Source organism: Lissotriton vulgaris, chromosome 11, assembly GCF_964263255.1.
Source record: "Lissotriton vulgaris chromosome 11, aLisVul1.2, whole genome shotgun sequence".
NCBI lineage: Eukaryota > Metazoa > Chordata > Amphibia > Caudata > Salamandridae > Lissotriton > Lissotriton vulgaris.
This window is the reverse complement of record NC_141699.1, coordinates 330,662,477-330,679,669: the sequence shown is the minus strand read 5'-3', so window position 1 is coordinate 330,679,669 and position 17,193 is coordinate 330,662,477. Positions and strand designations below refer to the sequence as shown.

General features: G+C 42.9%; 1 protein-coding gene across 5 annotated transcripts in view; it reads left to right on the top strand.

The window, feature by feature from the left end:
- The window catches only part of TAOK3 (TAO kinase 3), a 1,449,622-nt gene that overhangs the window by 1,201,006 nt on the left and 231,423 nt on the right, over positions 1-17,193 (top strand). For all 5 annotated transcript variants that reach the window (XM_086943286.1, XM_086943287.1, XM_086943290.1 and 2 more), the window contains one exon: positions 14,147-14,383. In XM_086943286.1, coding sequence (XP_086799412.1) covers positions 14,147-14,383 — 237 coding nt within the window. The remainder of the gene's footprint in view (positions 1-14,146; positions 14,384-17,193) is intronic.

Genomic DNA, 17,193 nt, shown 5'->3' with positions numbered 1-17,193 from the left:
CCATCTTGTCAAATATTAGGAACTGGCCTGGTCCAACTATAATCTGTATTGTGCCTCATCAAATGTGACCAACAACGTACCCATATAAAAGCAACTTTGTTCTCAACATACTACCACAATCCACCCTGCTGTCTCTGCTACCCATTTTTCAATTTATGAAAGCCTTCCGCTCCTTGGTTTTCTGACAGTCCGAAAGCTTAGGCAATCGTGCCGCAAAGAGGTGAGGCTTTGGCGCATAGATTTAGCGCTGATAGGTAGAGTTACACAAACAGCGCTTGAAGGAATATAAGGCGGCCATTATGGAAGAAAAGGGAATGTTCTATTCAAAGATCACATTGTCGATCAAATCTTCTAGAGAGCTTTTTAATATTATCAACCCTCTCGCATCCCCCCCCCTCGCCCCCCCCCCCACCCCCGTCACAGATCCTTCAGAGGCTTCGCAGGAATTCTGTGATAGAATGGCTGAATTCTTCCGCTCTAAAATATCAGATATATATTCCTTGTTGGAGGTCTCCAACTCCAAAACGGTGTTATCTGCTCAGTCCATAGGTCACCTTAATGAGGGGGCAAACATGGAGGAGGCAGCCAGGCTACTCCTTTCCTTGCATGACGTCAGATGATACCGTCCGGCTGTTAGAAGGTGTTACATCTGGCTCTCCTTTGAATGCATGTCCTCTGAAGGTAAATTAGGTAGAGAAGTTATTGTTCCCCACCTCACTGCTGTACTGAACATAGCTAATTTCAAGGGGCAGTATCCTACCTCTTCGAAGATTGCAGTAGTTAAGCCACTCCTTTAAAAACCTTCATTGGACCCTACGGAAATGAAAATCTATTGTCCTATTTCTTTGCTGCCAGTCCCAGCTAAGATTTTGGAAACCTATTTAAATTCGCCAGCTTGATGAGGCTCTTCCAGCTCCGTACTTGTGCCAGTGCAATCAAGCCAACCTTGTGCTTAATGTTTAATGTTGTTGAGAAGAACAAATTGCAAACGGGAATAAAAACAGAATGTCTCTCCAAGTGTTTGGAGGCATTCTTGCTGCCCATTGAAGCTTTGTTGGTACAGTAAGTACTATCTGTATTGTGACGTCAAAGTTCTGCTAGTATTGCACTTTGGTTGTCTGCCATGCAGTCTTGTTGGTAGGGAGGTTTAATAACAGATGAACGCAAAACCAAGGATTACCTGCCACACAGCCTTCTTTCTTAGTGCACCACATTCAAAGGGGTGGAACCCCAACTCTCGGTCCCTTTTCTAATCAGTCCAAGCTTTTCTATGTCTTACGCCAATTCTGAATTGGTAGGCCCATATACTCCAACCTTCTGCTGGGATGGTGATCCTGCTTTTTGTGGCAGGAGTTTATGGTTACGAGCGACTCATTGGGATTGAGATGCGGGGGCTCACTGTGGAGATTTGTCCATTAATGTCTTGTAGGACAAGTTGGATATATCTTTCCTCATATACATGCAGGAGTTCTAAAGGGGCCCTCTAGTGGTGAGATTCAGTGAGTGCTGATAGTCCCTTTTTTAGGTAAGGAAAGGAGGTGTACACTCTTTCTAAACATATATGCCTGTAAGCAGTAGATCCATGAGATTTAGTCATCTCCATTGGACTGTCCCTGCAAATCATTCCTTATTGCATGTGGTCAACAACCACAAAGCGGACAGCAGAACCGGCATAATAGTTTCGCCTTCAAGTGTGAATTAACTCAAGAAAGCCTTGACTTAATCTTTGACGCCAGAAGGCCAAGCGATCAACCCCCTTGTAACCCATCCAAACTTCGGTAACAGAGGTTTTCTTCATTGTTGAGGAAGGTTTGGCATTGGATTGTAGATTAAAAATTATATTTCCTGCGAATGGCTTAGGCCGAACTTTTGGAGAAGGCTCCTTGTGGTGGTGGTGCTGCTGCTGGCCTCAGTCAGTTTAAAGCAGGAGCCTTTGGGCTCCACATGTTGGTGCAACTGAGTTAACGCGAAATTTCTACATATTAAGAGCATAAGAGAACTCTTTAGCAGGCACATTTCTAGTCTACCTGGAGCGATCAAAGTCCTTGAATAGTGTATATAGTAATTTTAAGAAGGCATATTTACATAGCCCACAAACATGATTATTTTCATGACCACTTTGTCACCATCAGTACAGAAATTGGTCAGTGTGCAACCAGCTGAGATATTAAGAGGAATTTACATATAATGCTGTGCCCACATGTTCATCAATTCTTACACCAAATAGTAATGCATTATATTGTATGCCGAATGGGTTTCCAAAGTGTTGGTAGATTATTTATGTCTCAAACCAGAAACATCCCGCAAATATAGATGCAAAGTCAGCCTCCATTACAAAAAAATGGGAACTTCTTTTAAGATTTTCTTTCTATAGTCCGGTTAATAAATAGCAGAATTTCAGCATTCTGGCTAGTCCGTAACAATCAGTTTGAAGATACTGTATGTGCGGAAACTCTTAACCTAGCAGATGTGTTTTAGAAGCATTGAGTTAGTTTTAGTTTTTCTCCACTTTTCATGCTACTAATGTTGAAGAAATCGGATAAGAACTGCCTTTCTCACTGGACTGTAATAGATCTTACCAAATGAGTAACTTAGTCCCTCTCGATGATGTTATCTGTAGTGAAATTTGTGACGAAAACATGAGCACTTGTTGATAATCCCTATTCTCTCAGGCCCGGTGTAAAAGAAATTAGTATGACTTTACTAGTTAACATTACATTTGTATCCCATACCGCCACTGGAAATGTCCTTGATGAATCATCCTTTTAATGACTTTTCAGGGGGCCATCAGGCCTCTTTTTTTTTGGAGTATCCTGACTGGGAGCTATAGGTAGCCTAACCCCTTAATGTAATGGAGGGGAAACAAAAGGCACACAGATTATCACTTTACAGGTACTTCGCATTCTTTTGACTTACTTCAGTGCATGTATAGTAGACGTATACATGCACTGTAAGAATGCCAGATGTTTTGGCCTGTTCCAGCATTTACCCAAATGACAATTTAAATACCAGTATTTTGTTTGGTTTATTTTTTGTATAGCGCAATTCATCCCAATGCAGGATGTCAGATTGCTTTACATCACACGTATACATTATACATTCTCGATGAATCACATGGGTGTAAATCAATGTTCCGGATGTGTTACATAAGAGAGTGCGGGCTGCAAGGTGTAGGAGCCATATGTCCTTCATAGCTCATTGTGCTTTAGTAGAAGGATTACAATTTATGAACTGCAAGTAACAAAAGGATATCTGTGTTAAAAACAGTAACCCGTTTACATAAAATAAAAATCAGTCATCTGCATGGTACATGATGGGCTCTGCAGGAGGCATACATTAACCCCTTCGCTGCGGGGGTTAATCCACAGCTGTGCTGAGGGGGAAGGGGGGCGCACACAGCGCCCCCATGCTCATGACGAGCTGAGCTCGTCATGAGCTACGGCGCTCCTGTGCTCATGACGAGCTCAGCTAGTCACATGTGTATTGCCTCCCGTGGAACGCTCAGCACAGCGGGGGAATTCTCCCCGCACCTGAGTGTTCCACGGGCCATGACGAGCTGAGTTCGTCATGAGCACCGGAGCGCCGTGGCTAATGACGAGCTCAGCTCGTCATGAGCATTTAAGGTGTTAACCCTCTGATACGTTGATTCAACTTTGGGATTCGAGAAATCACAGATCCCTCCAGTAAATATAGTATTGTAATTGCATTTATATAGCACGTACTACCCCTGACGAGGCACCAAACCGCTTTTTGGTGAGTAGAAAACTACTCCGCAACCCACAAAAGGAATAATGGTGCAATTGTATAGTGACATTTGAGATAATTTGAGCGGTGGACATGTGAGTCTGTTAGTTGGATTGGAAAGGTTGATTGGGGGGCCCAAGGGGGGGTAGAAGAGGGAAGAGCCTAAAAAGTGTTTATTGGGAGATCATAGTAGTAAAATGAGGTTTCGGATGAGTATAAGGAGAGATGGAGGAGAGCATAATCTCTAGAAATTAATTGGGGAGATCATCGTAGCAAAATGAGTTTTGGGATGAGTCAAAAGAAGGATAGGTGAGGGAAGAAATTGGAAGGGCTGTTTGGCAGATCTTGGTGTTAAAATGAGGTTTGGGGTGATCCAAGGAGGGACCGAGGAGGCAGAGTCTAGAAAGGGTTATTTTATAGTAGAATGAGCAGAGTAGTAAAATGAGGTTTTGAAATGAGTTGTACATTGGAAATAGAGGATATATTAGGAGTTATAGGGTGAAATATACTTGTGGTGTGTTTTTTTACAGTCAGAGTAAAGTAATACATATACACATACATAAATATATATTTTACATAGTTATATCAAGAAATACACATCTAGATGCGTACATATAATCACATTAATTGTTTATATGCACAGGGATATGCTGTACATTTGTGTTTGAGTATGGTGGTTATGTAGGAAAGAGCCAGCTCCTAAGCAGTCTTCCGAAGATAAGATAGTTATTTGCGGATCTTATGTTTCAGGGTAATGATTTCCATTGTTTGGCTGCTTGAACAGTAAAAGATGCTCTACCTATGATTTTTTTCTTGTATGATGGGATTTTGAATCCATTAAGAGCGGCTATGAAAGTTCTCACCCCACCACAGCAGCAATCCTAACTCCAGATTAATAAAGATTCATAATGCATTTAAAAAAAGGAAAAACATTTGTATAAATTACTTTATATTTTAGGTGAAGGAGAAACTCTTGTTCCGCCGCTACAGATTTAACATTGTTCTTTAAAAACATTGGCAGTAAAAGATGGCGGCACTGAAAGTAGCAATGCAAGACAAACAAAAAGAACAAGATTAAGATCCTGGATCCCCAAGTTACACATGTTACAACCTTTCCCCAGTTTCCCAGAAGAGGACCTATTTGCGATTAGCTCATTTAACAGGAGCATATTCATTCAAAATAATGTCATAAAACGGCGAAGATCTTGGCCCAAATTCCAGGCCGAGTACCTCTGGGCCACCTTGGGGCGACTAGATAAAGTTATCACCACCAACCTTTTCTTCAGTGTACAATACGTGAGATCTCTCGAATAAACTAATAGTGCTAGCAGTACCCTTTAAATAATGTTTAAATTGTGAGAGAGAATGGGAGGTCAAAACCTCTTCTTGCAGATCAAGATAGCTCAGCACTAAAGTAAATTCTTGGAAAAAGGAATATTTACTCTGGTTTGAGCCAAATAAATACTTCATAATTCAGGATACCCCTCATGGAATCTTTTTCACTGTTCTTAAGCTGATACAACACTGCAAACAATGGCACGTTCATGTTATCTTAGAATCATTCCCACAACTCACACCCAATATGTGTGAGGTCTTTAGATCTGAGGTCACTTCAAGCGATGTCGATTAATGTGAGGTAATGGGCTGTAATGCCACTATTTGTGTTGCCATGTGCGATGTCACACACTGTGATGCCACGTACTGTAGTATCACATGCCGTGATATAACTTGCCTACTGCCTAACTTGGTAATATCACTCATTACTTTTTTTTTTTTTTTTAAAGAACTTGTGCCCTACTAAAAACGAAAATACATTGTGTTCTCCCGTGTCTGTCAAAATGTATTTTTACTGAGAGTAATGGTATCCCTCCTGTCTAATAATGTTATGAAGTAATGTAGAATGTCTTATGTTACTGGTAAATGTGTGATGTGCAACCTGCATTATTAGACTCAAGATCTCACACAGTCTGGTAGTAGCTCATATATATCTATTGTAAATGTGAATAACTAGGTTCCCCAACCATGAAAGCCAGGCTTTTAAGTAAAGTGTCTTGGGTTCTGCATGTTGTATCTAACTCTGAAACGTCCCCAATACGTTTTCTTAGGCTCTTCTACAATAAAGAGATGTACGCATTTTTCTTAAGTAGAATCATGTGGCCCATGTTAGTTCAAAGAGTATTATAATTATTGATTATTGCCTACATTTCCTAGCTGTCTGCAGAATCAGTAAAATTGCTGAGTAAGCATTTGCAGATACCTTGTATGACTACAAGTGCAGAGCACACAATTGGAACCGATGTCAATGGATTTCCTTTTTCGGCTAATATTTTGTTTTTGAGTGATGTTGCCCACTCTTGAAAGTTTTAATAGAACTCCCTGATCAGTTTCCACTTGTGAATTGTGTGTGATTTTCAACTGCTTAATCAATTCCTCCTACTGGCATATTCTTTGCCAGTATCTATATGTTTCATGGTATTATTTGTCAAATCTTCTGGGTTATTTGAGCATGTTTGATGAGTATGTCTGCTTGTTTCACGACCACCACTTTGTCTTGTGGATGTCTACAGAAAAATCAAAGGAAGCTCAAAGTGATTTTGCTATTTTAAGCTTTAATAGATTGATTTGTGTATTGATGCCTTTTGAATTCTTCTAGGCAAGTGCAGTGAATTCCAACAAATGTGCTCAACATTTCATGATGGAGGATCTGCTACAATGGTCACTGTTAGACGGAGACCCGGAGGGTGGGCCGAGTACAGGGGGAGAGGCCTCCGATGAGGGCCCTCTCCAGCGATCGTACAGACAAGTAACTTCCCCCCCACAGATGGACACCACACAAGGATGAGATCAACACTCTTTATATAAGGTTCTTGAGGCAAGGTGATACGATACAGTGGGGTCAGGACACGAGGATCCTCCCAATTCTAGTCTCTGTAGGGAAAAGGGTAGCGGGACAGTCTTAGTACCGGTCCGGTACAGGTGCGGCAAGAGGGAAGCTCACAATCCTCGAGCTTGGGGATTTGCAAGGATGGGCCGCGGCAGCGCCAGCAGGCTAGGATGCTAGTTCTCTTCCAGGAAGGGCCGCGGCAGCGCCAGCAGGCTAGGATGATAGTTCTCTGCAAGGAAGGGCCGCGGCAGCGCCAGCAGGCTAGGACGAAGGCTTACAACGAGGAGGGCCGCGGCAGCGCCAGCAGGCTCGGTTGGTGGTTCACAAGAAGGGCCGCGGCAGCGCCAGCAGGCCAAGACAATGGGTCACGTTGAAGAGGGCCGCGGCAGCACCAGCAGGCTTCGGAGATGGGTCACAAGGAAGGGCCGCGGCAGCGCCAGCAGGCCGTCAAGGATGAGTTCTTCATGGTGTCTCTCGACTCCAAGATACAACTGCCTTCCTGCTCTGGAACTGCCCCAGTTATAGGTCTGGCCTCCTTTGATGTCCGGACCCTTGCGCTGGGAGGTCGGGAGGTCCAGGATGAGGGAGTCCAGACACCCAGCAGGGGGGTGGAGCCAACACCCGGGGAGGCCGGGGGCGATCGACACCTGGCGGGGGAGAGCCATCGACACTCCTTCTCTCATTGACCTGCCAAGTGGTCTCTTCACCTCCTGGGTAGATGGTGGTGCCTCGATGTCGGGGCCTGGCCAGGCCCAGGGTTGGGGTCGAGCCGAGGCCACGCGGCCTCGTGGTGTAGTGTCCAAAGATGGCGGCTGGGCCGGGGCAATGGTGCTGTCGGGGGCCCGGGCTAGCCGTTACTGGGGTGTTCGGGAGCTGGAGTCCCGTTGGGGACGGGTTGTGGGTTGCCTCGTGGGTTGCCGGGATGGTGCTTGTCGGGGATACAGGGAGAGCAGGGGTCCGGTCCCCGTCATGCGGGGAGGGAGTGGGCCTTCTCCGAGGCCTGTCCAACAGTCACCTGAGATAATGTATGAAAAAGGGCATTCATTTAGTAAATTCTAGGATGTCTACCAGTACCTTCACTATGAAAGCGACTAGATATTTAGAATTTCATCAACTGTTGATCCATTTTTGCAACGGTCTCATTTGTAGTTTGACACATGAAAGCAATTTGCTGCATGATGCTTTCCTTGTTAAAAAATGCCATGCCTTTTCTCACTTTTAAAAAAACTGTTTGGTAGGGAATTTTTATCTGAATTGTTGTTTTACTCTCTTTTGTGGAGCACCCTACATCTTGTATTTTTTATTTGGACTTAATCCGAGAATTTATGTTGTGTGAGAGGGACAACATTTGAGTAGTTTGGTTTGTGTCCTTACAACATTTGTGAAAATAATTTAACTTGACCTACTAATTGTTTGGGCAGATGGAAGAACGAAAAGGATAATGGTTTCCACGTAGCACACAATGCACAAACCTTTTGTATTTTTTTGCACGTCATCTTGGGACAACTGATAGCCCTCTAACCTTTTTTGAACCATGTCTAAACTTAACTATTTGTGGGACATAATTCAAGTTTAAGTTTTAACAAGTTGCCTTTACTTGGATTGGGAAGGATTTATGTTGTTTTCCTTTTCCTCTACAATTATCTTTTCTATTGCTGTATTATTGAGGAGGGCTTGTACATAATCTAGTAGTGAACGGGGGTGGTCTTTCGGTTCTTGTGTCCGTGATTTTTCTTTATGAACTTTGCTGGAAGACGTTTGCTTTCTATCATGTGCTGTTGTAGTTGATGGGTGAAGAAAAGGGGGGCCTTCTCAAACTTTTCTGCTTGGCTGAGGTGCCAGCTTTCTTGTGCATTTTTGCTGCTCGAAACGAGCTCCTGTGAGACTTTGGCTGCCTTATCTGAGCATTGGTAATACAAATTATTTTTGTCAAAATCTATGTTTAGCACCTGTTCCATTATCCATTACTTATGTTGTTAAACCAGACACTCGTAGCCTAAACATCAACTTTGTTGAAAAAAAGTAAACTGGCAGTAGATACAGCTTCTAACTATGCCTTAAGTCATGTGTTAAAAATAAAATTGCCATTTTCCAAAGGAGTTGTAATCAGCCTTTTGCCTGTGTTATTTAGGCACCTGTGGCCCACTGTTACATTACATAGCGCAACAATATTGTAGAACTTTTAAGTCACCAGCATATATCAAAACGTACTTTAAACTTATTCCATCACTTCGTTTGCTTTGCCTTTCTGGTAAAGGGTAAAGAAGTAAATAGTAGAATTATGGTTGACATGTCTTTTTCTAGTCGAACTATCACCGAATATCTCACCACGTCCCGTTGTGTCTTGTGAGACCAATTTCTAATTATAAAGTTCCACTCTCACTGCAACTGTGTGATCACTGGTTGGTTGCAGAAGGGCTGCGTAAAATGTTTTTGTAGTGGAGTACATTCTTCTCTTATACTGATCTCACAGTTTAGTCTGTATCTACAATGTAATGCAGTTGGTAAAAAAAAGTCCCTTAAAGTAAAAACATCTTTCTATGGGAGAAATCAGTAAACTGAGGAATCATTATTGAAATTTAGAAACCGTTTCATTGGTTCTAAAGTTGGTGTTTTCCTACATGGAAATTGTGACCTTGAAGCCAATAAAACAGTTTGATTTTGGCTTATGTGTAATTTTTGTTCAAGGTCCGTTTAGGTTCTCTGAGGTTGAGACCCGCAGTTTGTCATAAAGCCAAGAGGCAGAAGACTTTGTTATGGCATGGATACCTTGTATTGTCTCTTTATGTGTTAACTGAATTATGCCTCTTGCTCTATTGAATGTACAGTATTTTCAGGGCACACATCTTGAAACTGATGTGGTGTGCTCTGTGGAGGACATGTATTGTACAAGATATTTAAACTTATCTCCAAGTACCCAATATATTCAAGTGGCTAATCCAGTTTTAACAGAATGCTTTGTTGTAGTCTGTTGGAAAGAGGGGGGTGGGTGGGAGGTAAATAAAATTATAGATAATTCAGTCATGCATGATCTCTGTGACTGCCGGGACCCAACTCCACCGACCGCGGCAACCGCTGGAGCCCAGAGCACACTGCTGAGCCTGAATGCAGCCTGGGTGTCGCATTTGCCGAGGGAATCATTTGTTGCGGCAAGGAAGACTCTGAGGACTCAGGAGGCGGGCTGCCTGGCTGTAAACAAAATTGCAGCGGCTTGCCTTGAAATTTAAGTAAGTTACTAGTGCGAGTCTCATACTGTGCACCTCTGGAGAGTGTTAATAATCTGACTGAAAATGATAACAGCGCTTAGCACGTGGAGAATCGGCTGCCTGCCCTGTGTTAACCTGAAGTTCTGCAGTGACATGTCACATTATCTGGTTACTAGTTTTAACAAGCCATGCCACATTCTTGAAATAATACAGCACACTCACCTGCCGCCCCGGCTATGTGAGTGCCTCTCAGCCTCTCTTGCACCCCAATGAATACACTGTTCTGTTTGCTGTGGAGGCTGTTAATCCGCGAGTTTTATTGTGCTCCTTGTGCTTGCAAGAAAGTGTCACTCATAGTGGTTGAAATGTCACTCATAATTACACTGAGATTATGAAAATGTCACACATAGCAATCTGAAACCTTGGCAACTATGCTGGGTGGCCAATTGTATACTGTTGATTACTCTGATCTGATATTACCACTAACATTGCCTTCAACGAGCACAAATGCATGCAGTTGCCCATACCTTGCAAAATGTATACAGCTTGTAACTACATGTTTAAATCTGGCCAGATTTGCAAATGTGAAACAATTTAGTTTTTTAGCTATCCGATTTCTAATGGCGCCACGAATAATTTGGGGATCGGACCTATTTTCTGTCTCAGTCTGACCTACACCTGTTATGCGACCGGTGTTTAGGTTTAACACAGCGGCGAGGGATGGAGTAAAAGAAAGAGAGAACTCTAGTTCTGCATTTTTGAAGTGCAAGGGCGTGGTCTGGCAGTGATCTGATACTTGACACTTTTCGTTAAGATTAGTGAGCAGGTCTTCATTGGGATAAGACTGGGAGGTCAGCCTGCTTGTCCTGAAAGAAGTAGAAACACAGATGTTTGCTACATTGTTGTTCCTTGAAGGCATAGAAGATCAAGGTGTAAAGGGGTGCCTGATGGGAAAACGTGGTTTAACGCTGCTTTTCTCAAAACTTATTTTTGCATGCGGCCAATGTCTCAGTTGGATTTCCTCCATCCAGTCAGTGTTGGCTCACAGTGACCCACATTCAGCTGCTTAAAATTAAAAAAAGATGGCCAATCAATCAATCTATCAATCAGATATTTGTAAAGCGCGCTACTCACCGGGAGGGTGTCAGGGTGCTGAGGGGAAGGGAGTTCTGCTACTGCTCGAAGAGCCAGGTCTTGACGAGTCTTCTGAAGGCGAGTAGGTCTTCGGTCTGCCGTAGGTGGGTAGGGAGGGTGTTCTAGGTCTTGGCGGCGAGGTAGGAGAATGATCTGCCACCGGAGGTTGTTCGATGGATGCGTGGGACGAGGGCGAGGTTAATGGAGCGGAGCTGGCGGGTGAGGGTGTAGAAGTTGAGTCTGCTGTTCAGGTAGGCTGGTCCGGCGTTGCGTAGTGCTTTGTGTGCGTGGGTGAGGAGCTTGAAGGTGATTCTCTTTTCTATGGGAAGCCAGTGTAGGTCTCTCAGGTGGGGAGTGATGTGGCTTGCGGCGGGGGATGCTGAGACGTTTTGGATGCGTTGCAGTCGAAGCAGGTGCTTGGCTGGGATTCCTGCGTAGAGTGCGTTGCCGTAGTCCAGTCCGCTGCTGACGAGGGCCTGTGTCACCGTTCTTCTCGTTTCGGTCGGGATCCATTTGTATATCCTACAGAGCATGCGGCGGGTGTTGTAGCAGGAGGAGGAGACGGCGCTGACCTGCTTCGACATGGAGAGGGAGGAGTCGAGGATGAATCCGAGGTTGCGTGCGTGATCGGTGGGTGTCGGTGCTGCACCCAGCGTGGTCGTCCACCAGGAGTCGTCCCATGCTGAGGGGGTGGGTCCGAGGATGAGTTCAGCTTCAGGCAGCTGCTGCTCATTCAGCCGGCGATGGCCTTCATTCCCTCGTGGAGGTTGGATTTGGTGGTGTGCGGGTCCTTGGTGAGGGAGAGGATGAGCTGGGTGTCGTCGGAGATGATGTTGAGGTCGTGCTGGCGGGCCACTTGTGCGAGGGGGGCCATGTAGATGTTGAACAGTGTCGGGCTGAGGGATGAGCCCTGGAGGACGCCGCACATGATGTCTGTGGCTTCGGATCGGAGGGTGGGAGGCAGAAGCTCTAGGTTCTGCCGGAGAGGAAGGACGAGGTCCAGGCGAGGGCCTTCTCTTGTGTCTTTGCACCCATTATTATTGGCAGTTGTATTAATGGAATAAAAGTGAGCCTTCTGATAAATAAAAAGGGTATACCACTTCAGAGTTGTGCCAGCAATTGAAATGTTGTTTGGTAATCTGTAGTAGTATATGTATTGGAACACTCTTACAAATTCAAAATATTTCTTTCTTTTCTTTGCTTTTTGCTTGAGATTCTGAAAAGAGGAACATATTTTCTGGCAAGACTGTGGCAAGTGCTTTCAGTTTTAAGACTAAAGCAGGCTTCAGGCAAATAGGAGGTAAAATATAACTAATTGTGCATCTTCTCCTGTTTTCATCTAATGTGAAGCATTTTCAGAATACATAGGAATTAGGACTTGTGCCATTATTATAGACTTGTTGCATTGCATTTTTGGCCTCTCATTTCCACAGCGGTCGTACTAATTATTGCTGGTCTATGGAATGCCAGTGTAGTGCTTGCTGCATTGTTGTAAACGTATAGGCATGTGCCGGCAGGCTTGTAGTAGTATTACAGACTGTCGGTAGTAATGCCGCAGTATAGTAAAATGAGGATCAACAATCTTTTAACAATAGGATTTTGCAAGGCCTTACGAAATGAGAACGGATTAAACACTTGAAAAGACATAGGAATCAGGCCCTCTTTTCAGAAGAAAAAAAAGTGTGTGGAAGCGCTTAGCGTTTTTGAACTACAACCGCATAGAAAAGATGTATAGTATAGGGGGAAAAAACATGAGAAAGGGAAATGTAAGATACTGGTATGTTATATGGAGCATAAAAGGAGTACAGCCCCGTCTCACCCGAAAAACTGGCATTAATTGACACATGTACTACAGCATCTGCATTGGAAGTGTGTTTTAGGCAGTTTAAGTCAAATGGGAGTGTGCAGCTCAAAGCGTTCAGTACGACAAAGTACATGGAAAAAGTCACTTCTTTGTGATAAATTTTAAGAACATTCCCAATTCATAAATCAGCCAACGCGTTTCGCTCCCATGCGGAGAGCTTCCTCAGGGCGAACATTTTTTTTTTAATTCACTCTGTAATCACCATACTTATGTATTCAGAAAGTATCGGTGTTCGCTGTGTCACAATGTATCAGAAACTGTTTTCGGACTGCTCATGGATTTCCGTAGTCTACTGATAATTCTGTTAAATCATGTGAAGTGTCCAGTAAGGTCAATAGCCAATTCGTAGTCAGCAGTTCGGTCTAGTAATTCTAAAGTTTGTGTTTCCAGGATGTCACCGCCACTAGTCAATTGTGGTAGTCGTAAGTAGATATTGATGAAGCAAGCCCGTTAGTTCTGCATCGGTTGTTAGAGCGGAGATTGTTACTTAATCGGTCTAATGGCGGAAGGGCAGAGTGGCGGTCCGTTCTGCAACAAATAGTAAGGACTCAGTGAGAGCAACACGAGAACCAGTATCTAGAATAGGTTCATCAGGCCTCTCCCGACTCCAGCTATCGTTTTTTAGCAAGGCCACGTGTATTGCATTGTGTCTTGTCGATTGAAAAGTCTGAGAGTCCGTAGTGTCCAGGACCGCCGAGGTCCGATGTGTTTTGGGCAGTCTTAAATTAGAAATAAAAGGCTTCACCGGACTGTGTCTGTTGAAGATATAGGAAATGTTTAGTTTTCTTTGTGAAATTACTAAAGACCATGATGTGTTTTAGGATATGCCGAATCCAAGATATGTTAGAAAGTTAAATCTGTGTATGGTAACATGGAATATCTTACCATGTTTTGGTTATCCGCCAGTACAAGGCCAGACAAGATGAGGCCATAAAAGAAAATAGTGCTAATTCTAGAGACACTCTCCTTGGCAAGATTCAAGTTGAGTTTATAAATAACCTTTTTACTGATAGGCTCTTGTCAAAAGTAACAAACTAATTAAGAACAGTGCTTGGTGGTTGTAAGTGATGAGTTTGAGTGATTTATGAAATGGTATTTCATAATGTTATTCTTTAGGCTGCTGAAAAATGGATTCTAGTGTTTTATCTAGCATCAGAAGGTGCTATTGTGTCACTGGAATTGGGACAATAGTACACATTCTGTTGGGTATCAGTTGGTCTTTATTGTTGGGGTGGAGAGCATTCTATTGAATTTGGAGGTGGGAAAGGGCAAACATTTATTACCAGTCAATAACATTATGATCTTTGTAACCAGGTTACAAGGCAGATCCATGAGCATGAGCAGGAAAACGAGCTGCGGGAACAGATGTCAGGATACAAGCGGATGCGGCGGCAGCACCAGAAGCAGCTGATCGCTCTAGAAAACAAGCTGAAGGCAGAGATGGACGAGCACCGCCTGAAGCTGCAAAAAGAAGTGGAAACCCACTCTAACAACTCATCCATTGAGCTGGAGAAGCTGGCCAAGAAGCACATGGCATCAACTGAACGGGAGGTAAGTGACCGCTAGTATCCAGTTCCATTTTCTAATTTGTTTCATTCAGTTATCAGAAACTAAGAGATGTAGGGGTAACAGTTGTGAGTCGAATTCAGAAGTATTGTACCAGGAGATTTTACATTTTGGTCATAAAACCACTAGACATTTTTTTTAACTTAATTGTGTGGATTTTATGGCTGCAAAAGTTGCTTTTTTGTATGTTTCATTATAGATTAAACTGTCATTGGAGTACTTGGATTGCTATTGAGCATCAGTGCTTCTGAATTGTGATAGTTATGCAAGTTTTGGTGCCCTTTCTTTCATTTATTCATTATGTCAATTAATGGCAAGTGAAATGGATAGTTTACATGTGTATAATGCACATGCCTAGTTATTCAGTGGTTCATGGCATAAACAGGGCCTAAAACTACCTTATTTCTAATGGATATAAAGGCTTTGTAAATAGTGGCTTCCGCTCGATGATAGTTTGTATGCAAATCATATTTTCTAGATCATTGTCTTTTTTTTAGGAGTCCTGGCATTGTGAGGTAGATGACATAAAACAACTGTTATGAAGGTCCATGATATAGGGTATCACAAGCAATTTATGCAAGATTTTCCACTGTAATGTTGGGATCGACGTGCTGTCTTGTTGTTCATGTGTGTATTCAGTGTCTTGGCCAAACAGTACCTGGGATCAGGTTTGTCACCTTCAAGTGCAGAAAACATATCTGCTACACTGCTATGCGTAGTCGGTAGCAGGTGGAAGGGAAAGTTGGTGCGCATAGTGTATAGCAATCTGCGAGATGTAGGTCCTTGATAGATACTAGAGGGGTCTTGTATAAGTTTCCCATCTGACTGTACCACACAAGGGCACATCTTTTTCAGTCTATACTTTTCTATAACAAATATATACTGGGATCTGTAGCACTGGTCGCTTCAGTAGTCTAACACCGCTGAATATAATGATTTGAAAAAGGAAAGCCAGTTTTGGGCAAGGTTGTGTCCCATGGCGCGAACCGTGAGACATGGACTTCTTAGATAAAAAAGGTTGGAGAGTTGAGAGTTTGCACTGTGTCAAAGTATTCTGTTTTTAGCCTCAGATGCAGAGGTTTTGGGTCCTGAGCATTAAGTTCATGCAGACTGGCAACATTCCACATTTCAGAATTAGACCTTGTGCCGAGCTCTGGATGGTAGCTCGGTGCCAGAGCAAGTAAGGGTGTAGGTATTCAAAATAGCTGCAAACTGATTTTGGCATTTCTTTAAAGGTCGCAAAAATTAATTTGCATATTATTTCAATCAAAGGTTTTCTGGCAGCCATGTTATTAGTTGCCCATCATCAGTGAACTTGGCAAACTCTTCACCAGTGTCAAACACTCATCCCTTTCCCTTGTGGAGATTGATCTCCACATGGGTTATTCCTAATGCAAATGGTGAAAAGGTAAGTTCTCATTGTCCGCCTACATCAGCAGTAATTAGTTGGCTGATTGATAAAGGTCAGTAGACAGTGCTAGTGAATGCTGGATGTGAAAATATACAATCATAGCACTTGAGGAATTGCAGAGTCTGGTAACATATCACAGTATCAGGAGGTCCTGGTTCACTTGAGGTATTCTTCAGCTCTCAGATAACAGCTTGAAGACAGGCGACAGTCCCACAAAAGGAGAACTCATCAACGTCATCCAATCTTTCTCTAATTGCCCTCCGTAATGTACGTGAGCACCCAGGTCCAGGCGATTGGCACTTCCTGTTTTCTGAATTGCTACTAGCAGAAGATTTAATAATTTACAATTGTCTTTTCTGGAACATAATTGTTTGCTAAGCTTTGACTCAAGTTATCTAGTCAGTACAACCATTTTGGGGCATGATTCTTCTTCAACCACTTGAATACTTGAACCCATTTCTGATGACTTATCCCAATCTTAAATTTCACACATTTTGATGTTATGATGATAATGCAGCTGGATATGAAGGGGCACATCTCCCATTTTGTGAACTATCTTGTGCTAATTTGAAAAAGTTTGTTAGTGAACCACACCCACATTGTGGCATCAGCAACATATATGCTATTAAAAGGTATAGAACTGTTATTGGCCTTTTCCATAACCATATATATAAAACTTTAAAAAATATATAAACACACACATACACTAAATATATACAGAGGAGATCATTTTAATATTAAAATATGTAAAAAGTCAATCATAAAATGCAATTTCTAAAAGATATGCCTTCTTGCAGGTACATCCCAGTGTAGTATCTCTAGACAACCTGCTAGGTGGTGTTGCTGCAATGAAGATTATAGATGCGAGAAACTTCATCCTTGTATCTGGCATGTCCGGTCCATAAGTTCACCACAAGTGCTTCTGACAGTACTATACATTTTTCTACGTGCCATTGGCATTTCACAGGCCAATGCGCAATTATTCTTAACCCATAGTGATAGTTTTTTTTGTAATTACATTTTTCTCCAAATCATCAGGTTCCAGTCCCAGCCCACAAATGCAAAACATATTGAGATTCAAGTGCTCATTTGTCTTCTAAATGGTATCTACAAGCCTAGCGTGACACTGGTTCTTGTAGGCTGTGGGCCCTGGCACTGCCTAAGGCAAAAAGGGATACCGATGTAAAACCCCTGTGAATCTTACTATGTAGCAGAATCCTACCTGACACCTTCTGATTCCTTCCCAAAGCTGATCCCCCTCAAATGAGTCCACATGTTTTATGCACCATAAGCACAAAATAGTAAAACAATTAGAGTCTCCTCCTTATTTCGGAGCTGTAAGAAATCTGGTTGTTTGTTGTGGGGGCTTGAAACCCTACTGAAG